Source organism: Pseudochaenichthys georgianus, chromosome 16, assembly GCF_902827115.2.
Source record: "Pseudochaenichthys georgianus chromosome 16, fPseGeo1.2, whole genome shotgun sequence".
NCBI classification, from domain to species: Eukaryota; Metazoa; Chordata; class Actinopteri; order Perciformes; family Channichthyidae; genus Pseudochaenichthys; species Pseudochaenichthys georgianus.
Window position 1 is genome coordinate 38895773 of NC_047518.2, and position 13135 is coordinate 38908907.

A 13135-nucleotide genomic window follows, 5' to 3' on the forward strand; every position below is an offset into this window, starting at 1 on the left:
TGCAGACACAATCAGTAACACCATACTAAACTCACATTATGACAGCTTCCTCTAACGACCACCAATGCTGTATAGTAGTTCTAAAGGTCAAGGTACGTATATCACACATGTTCTACAAACTGTATAAAGCATCTTCCCTTTTGAAGCATTCAGCCTTCAGCCTGTACTACGAAGCAGGATTTTCGCTTAGCGTGCTAACTTCAGGGAAAACTTGGGGTTTCCGGTCCGACGAAGCTGGTTCACTTCTTACTGGGCTAGATCTCCATGGTAACTTATGCTGTGCGGCTAACCTCAGTGAAAGCACTGCCTGCTGACCAATCAGAGCTCAGTGTGCGGAGTTTAAAGCGATCAAGTCATATTACAGGAGAAAGGAAATACAGAAAAGCTGCCGTTGCAGGAAAGACGGCCGGCAAAAATCACCGACTGTGTGAACGTGAACATTAATAGAATATCACCTCCATCTTCAGAGCAATCTGACTATTATAACATTAGCGTTAAGAAAGCTTACTTAAATATCTGCCACAACACAAGTTACCGAATCAAAGTAACATTTAAAATATAAATTAAAGAGTTGCCATTTTACCTTATCAATCAAAAGTATCTTAGTTATATTATACTTTTGGATATTGTTATACATTAAGTCCCTTTTTATACAAAGAAAACTTGATACATTATTTTCTTTTTCATGACTTTGTGTCACTTGTCATGCATCTTATCATCTCTGGTTTGCTTTTGGTGGTTTTGTTGGTATATTCCTGTATTGTCTGCATGCTGTATTGGTGTAGCTGAACATTTAGAGCTCTTCTTCTGTCATTTCTGTGCAGTATGCAAACACATCCACAGATTTAATAGTTCCCCAAGCTAGAAGATTCATCACAGCAAACACAATGCCTTAATTTGCTCTTGTCACACTTTCCATTAAATCATTATTTCCCTGTGCCTAAAGTGTTTTCATATCAGTGTGCTGTGTTACGCTGTGCTTACCGTCATTCACCACTGGCAGTTTACTCCAAGACATAATCCCCCAAAAACATGTCCTCTCACAAACTATGTTTCACTGATGACTTCCAATTTGAGGCATCTTTGTTAGATGAGACAGCAATTAATTTCAAGCTAGGTTTGACATGGTAATATTTGCATTTTGAAAGCTTAAAAAAATGAATAAAACTTAGATGAATCGAATTAGTCTACATATTGCAAGCACTGCAAAATGCTACGTTAGGGTGGATTAAACTGGATAAAGACACACATACCGTCAGGGCTGTGGAGAAAAGCCCTAAATATATGGAGACATTTAAATATTGTACACACCAGTGGCGAACCGTGTCTATCACAACTGGACCTTCTGTAGACACACACACCCCCCACCGCCGCCGCCCCCCGGCGTTATAATGTCCGTCTTTTCACGGTAAACGGACCTTCGCGTGCTATCAAGCAGTGAGCGTGTTCAGATGACGTCAAATCCAACGGGATGCCATAAATAAACTACACAGAATCACACTACACACCTACGCAATGATTACATTCAGGCACACTGTAGAATACAACCTCTTTGGACAATTTATATACTTATTGAAAACAAGCTACAAAATGTACTAGCTTGGAAAATGCCGTTTATACTTTTTAATAGCCTTAATTTTCGCTAAATTGATTTATCAACTTTTAAGACCCCGCGGACGCCCTGGCAAAGTGTACTTGTTTTGTGAATTGTTTACCACGTGTGGTACAAAAAATGAAATGTTAATTAATGAAATATTGATATTTTACCCAGCCCTACATACAGCACACGGGCTACAATTCTCCCTCTGATGATTTTATTGACCTTTTACCTGTTTCTGCGATGTCATTTACGTCACAGCACTTTCTCTTATGTGTCTTCTACTTCAACAACTTCGATCTAAGATATTAATCATGCACCCATAACCACGTGGAGCTACACTCACTGAATGGATGGAGAAGAGCTCAGTGAAGTTGGGTTGCGAGTCTCCCAGGAAGGAACCGTTTCCATATGCATGATGGGGGAAACTCTCCGCCCCTTCGCCTGCTTTTGGGCTGGACAGCAGGATCCCGATCTGAGACGTCCGGACGTGATATGGGAAGTTCTTATTGGCTGCTGAGGGTCGTGTGATAACCTTAAAAAGGGACAAAAAGATTACATGTATACTCTATGTATGGATCATTTCTAATAGCTAACACATAGCTAGAACATAGGTCCCAAGTGAGAAGATGTGATTGTAATGCATGCAGTGAATATAAAAGGGGATTTCCGTAAGCAGCGCAGACTAGAACAATGTGTCAAAGGTGAGGATGAGGTAGATATAATGATGTGTGGAGGAGACAATCAGCATGAAGCAGTTATGACTCAAGGATAGTGAATAATGTATGACTGACAGCGTCAATAATGACTCTTGAACAATGTTAACTATGAAGGGTTTGCATAAGCGTGTGTGTGTGTGTGTGTGTGTGTGTGTGTGTGTGTGTGTGTGTGTGTTACGCACAAGGAAGACGATGTGGGCGTAGAGGTGGATGCCGAGCTGAATGCCGTTCACGATCTTCTCCCGAGCCCAACGAGGAATCCCAAAGTTGGCGATCAGAGCCATAACAGGCACTGCGAAAAACCTGAAAAAAGATGAGTAGGCCTAGTGATTTAGGATAATGAAAAACACATTAAAAGAAAAGAAGAGAGTTTTGAATGGCGAGGAAAAGAGAGGCAGACAGAGAAGAAAGAGATCTCACAGAAAGATTGAAGGAGGGGAGAGCCATAGATAATGAGGCGGGAGATAGTGGCGGCAATGAGAGCGCAAAATAAAAACTGAGATAATATTATTCTTTGTAATCTACTCTCCATTTGAAGCTCGTGCTCTTACATCCAGTGAGTGAAGGGCAGTGAAGCCGAGGAGTGTATGTAGAAGAGTTTCTGTTCCAAAAGGGAAAACACTTTGCAGTAAAAAGCGATGGGAGAATAAATTATTCTAATGGTAGAGACCTCATCAGCTGGGTAAAAATAGATGTTTTCCTCTAGCAATCATTCACTCAAGCACAATTATCGTATCTGTTCGCAGAGCACAGAGGTTGGGAACACAATGCTGTAGAAGGGCAGTGTAAAATAAAAAACTTTTCACTCCCGTGCCGCTGAAGCATCGGCTATCTCGTGCACATTTTCACACAGCGGCATAAATTATTCAAATTGAAGACAGCTCAAACAGAGAATAGTGTATTTTGCTACTCCTGCAATCTCACTCAGGTGCCATTATCCCGGGGAGGGCAGAGTAGTGGAAGCAGTGCGGGTCTCACCATAGTGTGTATGTGGTGAAGAAAGGGATGTAGAAGGGTTGTTTCTCAGGGTAATGTTTGAGAGACACCAGCACGGCGTAGCAGAACCAGACGTAGGCCAGCAGCTGCAGGCCCATCAGCCCGTATCCTGCGGGGCTGTCGTAGGCGTACAGCACCTCACCTGGGTCAAAGAACTGGCCCAGGAACATCAGGAGTTATGCCAAAATGCAGACTCACGCAATAAAACAAGATTAGAAAATAAGCACTTCTTGGCTCGGCTTCACATTGTAATCTGGAAAAGAACAATATTGTTTAGATTTTTCAAATACTGAGCCATGTTCATCTCTCTGAATATATTGTGCACATTTCTGTATAGCCCTGCACTTTAAAATATAATACACGGCAGTATCAGGGTATATGCAGGAATCCTGAAGTCAAATGTAATACCTTTTTTTTTTTAAGACCCTTTCCATACATTTTAAGACCTCATCGCCACTTGGAGTTTTAACCGGTTACCTTGGCGACACACTTTACTTCACATTGACTATACAGTAGTGACTGTCCTTCCTCCTTATCTTCCAACCAAACTTTAGAATACAACCTCTTTGGACAATTTATATACTCATTGAAAACAAGCTACAAAATATAATACCTTGGAAAATGCCGTTTAATACTTTTTAATAGCCTTAATATTCGCTAAATTGATTTATCAACTTTTAACACTTTTTAAGACCCCGCGGACACCCAGAGTATATATATTTAAATTTGGTGTAAATACTTGATTTTATTCTTTTTTTAATGTTATATATTTTCTATTTATAATCGCTATTTTTTGACCTCTTACAACTTATTTTCTTATCTTGTTTATGTTTGCACCACCATACACCAAAGCGGGAATCTTTGACATTGACACCTTGTCTCCACAACTTGGGTGTCAGAATGTGTGTGCGTGTGCGTGTGCGTGTGTGTGTGTGTGTGTGTGTGTGTGTGTGGCTTGCATCTGCGGACACCAGATTGCATTTCACAGTCCAGTGAGTGGACAGCGATGGCCATACAGGGTTACCTCTTGCTACATAATGCATAGGTTTTACGGCTCGGTGTGTTTTTTGGATCCAACCACCTGAGTCATTCTCCAACTCCAGGCTCAGTACCAAGAACACTCTTCCACTCTTTATTCCCATTTCAATCGTAACCTAGTTTGGCGTATTTTTAGCAGGAGCTCCCCTGAGTTTTGCTCTCTTGAATAGCAGGGTCTGCGAAAGAGGGCATGCGGCAGATGAATGACTGCTTCAGATCCGCATTTTGAAGAGTGAGAGCGAAAGGCTCCGCTGTTGAATATAGCTCGGATAATTCCCCTGCACTAGTCCCACTGGGTCATTAATGGGCTGTATTCAAAGACTGTAATCTACTGTCCCTGATTGCGGCATCATTACATCGCCAGCGGACTGTGCAGGAGCCTATGCAGCATGCACAGTAAGTAAGGTATGGAAGTGTTGCACTCCCCAGTGTCTAATTAATTCATGAGCTCTCGTGCTCTATATGCTATAACATCATAGCGGCTGAAATATGTTTCTGTCTTCAGTGTGATTAATGAGTGTAGATCTCTCAGTTCGCTGATTAGTACAACTTTTAATCGGCAAGCCTTAAAGAAGCCGTCATTGATTTAAGATGTATTATCTTAGGTACAGCAGCGTGTACTACAAACCTCTTAAAGAGTGTTTTAGTAGGGAGTCGTCTTGTTGTTTGTTAGTTTCATCATTATCATTTAAATCATTATCATTAAATTAAACAATCAATCAATTCAGTGAGTTGACATAACAAGCCCTTACAGCCCACGTTAATATGCAAGATACGATGAATAATTACGATATCGTTAAAAAAAGCTTAAAAATAATTGCAGATACTGTGTTGACAGTCTAGTCAGAAATATTCATGCTGTGTTTAGATCAAACGCGGCTTTCAAGACACGTCTGAAGTGATGTTATTCTGTTATATCCCCAATTAACTGATTCGTTTTTGTCTAGAAAGTGTTAGAAAATAGTGAAAAATGGCCATGGCAATCTCCCAGAGACAAAGCTGAAGTCTTGTTTGTTCTGTCAACTCAATAGTCCAAATGCACATAAGATAAAGTTATGTAATTGACATTCATATAATGCATAAACACACACATTTCAGAAGCTTCAACCGAAGAAATACTTAACAAAAAGACTGAAATAATTCATTATTAAAACTGTTGATAAAGTATTAGCATTGCTGAAAATAACTGACATTTTAAAACTCTAAATTAAAACCAATAAACCTGTTTACCTTTGCAAATTGTAATCAATTTTTTATTGAAAAGTAAATGTTATATCTGTGGATGTTCAACTCACTCACTAGGCTTTGTGGATTTTATACATTTCCATAGATGTTGAATAACGAACATAACCTAAGTAGCCCAAGTGCAGTGTGTGTGTGTGTGTGTGTGTGTGTGTGTGTGTGTGTAGTACCTCTGCCTCGTAGATGAAAAGGATGACGTAGGTGATTGTGTAGACTGTCATGTAGATGCTCAACTTAACCGACCCACTGTGACTGATCCTCGCCCTGACACACACACACACACACACACACACACACACACACACACACACACACACACACACACACACACACACACACACACACACACACACACACACACACACACACACACACACACACACACACACACACACACACACACACACACACACACACACACACACACACACACACACACACACACACACAAAGAGGGTCAAAGTTCACACACAAGTTAGCGGAAGATAAGAAACTAATGCAGGCACACTCAAAAGGTACACTACAGAGGGCGTGATGCAGTGAAACACACACACACACACACACAGTCACAGATTAGTTCCTCCACACACAAAGCAAAGACAGCCTAATCTAAAATGCAGCACAAAGGGACTGATGTGCTGAGCTTAATACATATAAAATGACGGGCTGAGTAAAAACCTGTCCTCACTCACAAAAGCAGAAATTAATACTTCTTTATTTGCAGTCAACAACTGAAACAAGCATTTCCAAACATCTTCCACTCAGACTAAAGTAACCCCACACAGCAGAGGAAACACACGTTGCCGGGTAGTTATCTGCAAAATGTCAACTTATCAGTTACGGCAGATACACACCCGTGGTTTAAGCTTGATGATGATGCACTTTTTAGGTTTAGTCACCGGGGTTTTAAGAGGGTTTAATAAATCTCAGAGATCAGTCTGTGGAGCTCAGAGGAGGATGTAATCCTGGAGTTGAAAAGCCAGCTTAAATCTTGCAAGCTCAGTTTTCGCTACAAGAGTTCAGACTGCAAAATATCCACAGAGATTCAAATGAGCCCCGAGCACGACCAATCTTGTGAGCAGTGGTTTAGAGGATGACTCACCATAAATCAAAGCCTGTTATTTATCATTTAACTGTTTCTTGTATAAACACTGACTTAAGCAACCAACGTCTAGAAACGGCTTGGAGGAATCTAACAATGTTTAGGAACAGTTGGCTGGTTTTATAACTGGACTTTCGAAATTGGAATTGAAAACCAGAGAGCTCTTCAATCGTCTATTGTGAGGGCTATTTGGAACAACGCCTGCCCCGAGCTAATGTCCACTAAGCCTCGCCAGAAAACAGCGAGAGAACCATTAGTTTGTCAGCTGCAAACACCAACACAACATAATGTTCGCAGCAGAGCAGCATCCATCCATCTCATTCCCCCGACATATCAGGTGTTCATCCACTCCATCGCACCCGACGTACTAACTGACTTTCTGACTGACAGCTAACAATGTCATGTCATGAGATACTTTTATGATTGTGACAGTGAGAGACAGTGGCAGCATAAAAAAACAGGATTGCATGAGAAAATAGAGACGAATATATACATGAAAATACGTTGCAAACCCCCACCTGGTGACAGTGAACCCTTTGCCCAACAATATGAGCATCAGAAGGAACACCAAGAAACTGACGGAGAACAGTAATTTCCCTGGAGACGGACAGAGACAAAAAGTGAGAAAGAGAAGAGGGTAATTAGCTGGAGGTTTCCGAATATGTACAATCAGTGGGGAGAGACAAAATCAGGTCTTGCCACACGCACGCACACCATGTATGTACATCACTTCAGGGGACATTACATTGACTTACATGCATTTCCTGGAGACTTATCCTAACCTTAACCAACACATGACTAACCCTAACCCCTAACCAAGTCTTCACCCTAAAGTTAATGATTCCCCTTATGGGGACCTTCAATTTGTCCCCATAAGGAAGGCGAGTCCCCACACGTGACTGTGTAAACATATTTAGGTCCCCACAAGTATAGTAATGCTAGGCCGGCCACACACACACACACACACACACACACACACACACACACACACACACACACACACACACACACACACACACACCACACACACACACACACACACACACACACACACACACACACACACACACACACACACACACACACACACACACACACACACACACACACACACACACACACACACACACACACACACACACACACACACACACACACACACACCACACACACACACACCACACACACACACACACACACACACACACACACACACACACACACACACCCACACACACACACACACACACACACACACACACACACACACACACACACACAGTCCTGCCTGTACAATATCAAACCACTTCTTCACTGCACCCACATTCATCATCGTCCACTCATTCATTCTGCTCGGGCTTTGAGTGATTTTCCAGTGCAGAGGCAGTGTCAGTCAGTCAGTCAGCGGCCGATGAAGGAGAAGAACTCACCGAGTAATTTCAGGCTGCCGTTGCCAACTCCATCTGTAGCGTACAGGCCCCAGTAGACACAATGGAACAACAGGCTGAGCACTGCCAACGAGAAAAACACAGGGAGGAGAGGAATTGGAAAGAAATAAGAGGAAGGAGAAGAGAAGATAAAAAAGGAAGTAGATGTCAGAGATGCAAAGTAAAGAGAAGATAGAGAAGAGAGGAGACAGGGAGGTGATAATGAGAAAAGAGAGAGGGCAGGGGAGAGAAATGGGGAGCGGGGAAGCGAGACAGAAAAGAAGAGGAGTTGATGAAAAAGGAGAGGAAAGAGAAGCAGAAGGCTTGAGAGAAGCGAGGAGGAGGGAGAATTTAGGGGTGGCAGGAGGATCGCGAAGGGATTTGAAAAGGGGACACGCAAGCGAGACGGAGGAAGGCAAGATAAGAGGGGTGGAGGGAGGGAGGTGGAAAAAGGAGAGATCGGCAAAGGAGAGAAGGGGAGTGTTTGTCAGTGACAGCATGCTCCACTGAACACTGTAGCGCAGTACGGCTGTTTGCAGAAGTTCTTATTCAAAGGCTAATCAGGCCGATAATATCTGGGCTCTTGAAGTGAGGATTACAATATGAGATGATGCAGTCGTGGAGAGGATATTTGTGTGTGTGTGTGTGTGTGTGTGTGTGTGTGTGTGTGTGTGTGTGTGTGTGTGTGTGTGTGTGTGTGTGTGTGTGTGTGTGTGTGTGTGTGTGTGTGTGTGTGTGTGTGTGTGTGTGTGTGTGTGTGTGTGTGTGTGTTCAGGACAGAAGCTCTCACCTTCTACACCTGCCGCCATCATAAACATTTTGTAGGTTGTGTGAAGAAGCTGTCTTCCCTTCAGGTTGTCTGCAGGGGAGAGGAAAATAACAGGAATCAGATAGAGGCGGTGTGTGTGTGTGTGTGTGTGTGTGTGTGTGTGTGTGTGTGTGTGTGTGTGTGTGTGTGTGTGTGTGTGTGTGTGTGTGTGTGTGTGTGTGTGTGTGTGTGTGTGTGTGTGTGTGTGTGTGTGTGTGTGACAGAGATAAAAAGGATGGAGATATGCTAACAGATGGCAAAGGAGAGCGAGACAGGCCAGATAAAAGAGGCGAGCGGACATCAGTATGCACCCATCTTGAGCTGGCCGCATATATATTTCCCTCACTATCTCTCTCCATAAGATTTGAGGAAATATGTTTAATGCGCTTTTAACCAGACAATTTTATTACCAAAACACTCCTGCGAACACAAGTGGCCCGGGGGAGAAATGTACAGGGGGGAGGACGTTCATAAACGTTCACACACACTCACAGCTGCCCTGAATAAACACAAGCTTCTGTATGCAGCATCCTCCTGTGGTTTCCTCAAAGGTATGCTAATGGTGGCTATCAAAGGATTTCCCTATAAATTGAAATTCTGTCAACTTAAATATTTTCTCAAACATTTTCCCATATTTTATAATCTGCACACGCCTACTGCATTGTGAATATTGTTTTGTTAGGTGTAGAAGTAATGAAAAAATAAAGTCCCTTCAGGCTTGTTTTTCTTCTATTTGTACAACACTCTACATTGTTATTTGATGTCCTTTGTTTGACTTTAACTTGTGCAAATATATAAAACTCAAGCCTGCGTTTCAGTGAATTCTCAAATAAAGCTGGCAGAAGAAACATGCACACGGGGAAGACACAGCTGAGCATTCACAGCCTTCTCCCAATTTGCATGAAGTCACAAAAATATTTCAGCAGGACTCAAGATATATTTGCACATCATTACATGGCCCTATTCCTCTGCAGAATAGCAAGCAAAGCAAGAAATACACTTCAGCTAACCGCAATTCAAAAGGTCCACCTCTATTCCAACAAATGTACTGAGTTGTGGAAACATTTCACAACAAAACCCTCGAATAACATTCTGTAAATTAAATGATGCCAATTTTGTAGCTACATTACCAGAGTCCTTTCACTTTAGGCCTTAGTATTTCCATATTAGGTACTAATCGTTTACTATTACTAGCCCTACAATTTAAAGCCTGTATGTGTTTGCACAAATAAAGTTGAGAAGAATTGGATTTAGTTTGTGATTCTCAGCAATTTAAAAATGACATTGAATACTTTGTTATACTAGAATCTCCTTCCAACATCACAATCCTTGTTACTCAGGATAACAGTGGCAACAGTTTTGATTGGAAATGGATCCACAAAAAAACAGATATCCCCAATAAAAACCATTGACTTTTTTCCATGATGCTCATTTTTGAAGCTGTGAGCACATAAACAAATACACTTCCATTGTATGTGGGCGTCTGCAGAGAAGACTCAAAGCCCTTGGTAATAAAACTGTTTGAATGTTGTTCTCAAGTAAGTAGAAAAAAGTATTTGAGTCAGGGTTATTGTGCCGCTTCATCCTCACTTTCATTACATGTTGTCATTCTCATTGTCATATACTGGATGCTTTGATTGCTACAAAACCCGATAAACACGCGAACACTCTGAAAAGTAAAAATGTCTTTGGTTGAACCACTCGTTTTAATTCATTTTAAGGGAATACAAGTCTCCAAAAAAGTGTTATTATTTGGGCTGTTATTCACGTGAACAAGATATTTGGCCGACAGAACCTGGAGAAAGCAGAAATGAATTTCTCTGAGCAGTAAGTCATTCCTTAGAGCTCTTGTTATTGGAGCTGTGAGCTTCCTGTGATAAACTCGCTTCACTAACCTTATGACTACCGCTAGCTTCTCCATTAAACCGAACACTTTTACACGAAAAAGCAAACCTCACTCTTGCCATCTTCTCTCTCTGTTTCTCACGCTCTTCTGACAAACCCCATGCACTGATAAAAGATAGGCACATGTTTCCCCTTTACTTATCACAGAGAAACATGAGAACGTACTCCTCTCCCTTTAAGAAACCATGTCAATTTTATAATAGATCCCAAGAAAAGGTACGCTTAATGACTTCTGTGGGCTTTCACAGTACGACTAAATTGGCTTCTTCGTGGAAGGAGAGATACAGTAAGTGGAAAAGAGAGTACTTACAGGCGAAGTAGCAGGAGAGGACGAACACCAGGAAGAAGATCACCAGGAACGTGATGTCCGTCTCCAGGATTCCTGTGAATAAGGGGAAGAAAAGGTATAGGAAGAACACATAATTATTGATTCGAAAGAAAGACGGAAATAAACAGAGGTTGGAAAAGGAGGCACATGAGAGGAGAGACAATTATGGACAGAAATATCCAGGTGAAGAAGAGAGGGAAGAAGACATTGAAAAGAAGAGATGACAAATCCAGAGGCAGGTACGTGATGAGGATATTTAATTAGTTCAGAAACAGAGAGAGAGAGTTACCGGAAGAAATCAGGGGAGAGGGAGATAGTAGATGGGAGATGTAGGAATAATTCATTTAGAAGCTACTTGGGCCTCCTATTCTATTCATCAATTCCTCTCAGTTCATCTATCTTCATTAATTCATCCAGCCATCCCTTCATTATTGTAATTTGTTCAGTTCAGTGTGCTTTATTGGCCGTGCTAAGTGGTGTTGGCTTGTGCCATCAGCGATTCTTTCCACAATCCCTCTCGCCCCGTCTAATCACTCTTACCGAACTCATCTGCAGAGAAATGCTGCGTCCAGAAAGACTGGCCATTGGTCAGCTTCATCTCGTACTCCAGCATCAAGCCTTCGCCCTGCGAGAGAGGAGGAGGAGAGGAGAAGAGAGACAGGAGGCATGTGTGATGAAAAATGCATCACGGTTTTGTGATCTGTACAAAATGCACATTAAAGCTTTATGCTGTACTGGACAATTCTGTAGATGGGAATGGAAGAGAGAAGTAACTACTGCGGAGATATATTTTTAAACAGCGTTCTTAGGAAGCTTTCAGTATGAGACTGAGGATAGGAGAAGACCTTTTTGGTGAGAACAATATGATAGCCCAACTTAGAGGTTATGCTTTTGGGGTTTTCCCTTTCTGTAGTGTGTTGGAGGGCTGCTCGATTATGGCAAAAATCATAATCTCGATTATTTGGGTCAATAATTGACATCACGATTATTAAAAACGATGATCCATTTACTTTGAAAACGTCAATTTATTGAAAAAAAATATTTGAACAGTATGTTTTTAACAGTTGATTACCCTGAACTTTAAGTATAATTCAACTGAAAAATCAATACATTTAAAAATAAATAAATAATCGTTTTATTTCGATTAGGCCTATGTTGTTTTCATAATCGTTGCAAGCCAAAATCATAATTGCGATTAAAATACGATTAATTGAGCAGCCCTAGTGTGTTGTATAGGTTTGTATAGGGTGCACAAAAACATACACCCTCCCCCCTGAAACGCCTCCATTGAACTCCTTTCTTTACTTCCATAACAAAGTGACATCAATATGTAACACTCGCTATTCGCCAACGTTTCAACACATGACAATACGTGATTGTCAGAGGGGCGGGATATCTAAGCGGTCGACCAATCACAACAGAGCCGGCCAGCTAACCAATCAGAGCAGACTGGGCAGCACAGGCAGTATGAGAAAAATAAAGAGCTCTTTGATCATTAAAGACTGTAAACATGCCACAATAGAGGCACAACATATTAACCTGAAAGTTAGCAAAGGTGGGCCCCTTCAACACCAGCCTTTGACAATTACATTGTATGAACCTTCATGATATTTGATAAGAACAATCTCAGGAAAGATATCAAGACTGAGATTATATTTCTTTCTGCTGCAGCTCTGTAAATTACAGTTCGAAATGTTTATTGCAGATTTCTTTTATTGCAGAACACGTTTGTTGTAAGACTAATGCAACTGGAAGCAAAACCAAAACGTATTCTCTCAAGTCCATCCATCCATCCATCTTCTCCCGCTTATCCGTGGTCGGGTCGCGGGGGTAGCAGTTCCAGCAGAAAGCCCCAAACTTCCTTTTCCCTGGCCACATCAACCAGCTCTGACTGGGGGATCCCAAGGCGCTCCCAGGCCAGCGAAGAGATATAATCCCTCCACCTGGTCCTAGGTCTACCCCTTGGTCTCTTC

At 41.8% G+C, this 13135-nt stretch overlaps 1 protein-coding gene across 1 annotated transcript in view; it reads right to left on the minus strand.

Moving 5' to 3' along the window:
• The window catches only part of tmem145 (transmembrane protein 145), a 48310-nt gene that overhangs the window by 2575 nt on the left and 32600 nt on the right, over positions 1–13135 (minus strand). Inside the window, exons 6-14 of the mRNA XM_034103082.2 lie at positions 11703–11787; positions 11145–11216; positions 8912–8980; positions 8125–8205; positions 7213–7291; positions 5763–5856; positions 3295–3467; positions 2499–2619; positions 1944–2132 (exon numbers count right to left, since the gene is read on the minus strand). Of these exons, the coding sequence (XP_033958973.1) occupies positions 1944–2132; positions 2499–2619; positions 3295–3467; positions 5763–5856; positions 7213–7291; positions 8125–8205; positions 8912–8980; positions 11145–11216; positions 11703–11787 (963 nt within the window). The remainder of the gene's footprint in view (positions 1–1943; positions 2133–2498; positions 2620–3294; positions 3468–5762; positions 5857–7212; positions 7292–8124; positions 8206–8911; positions 8981–11144; positions 11217–11702; positions 11788–13135) is intronic.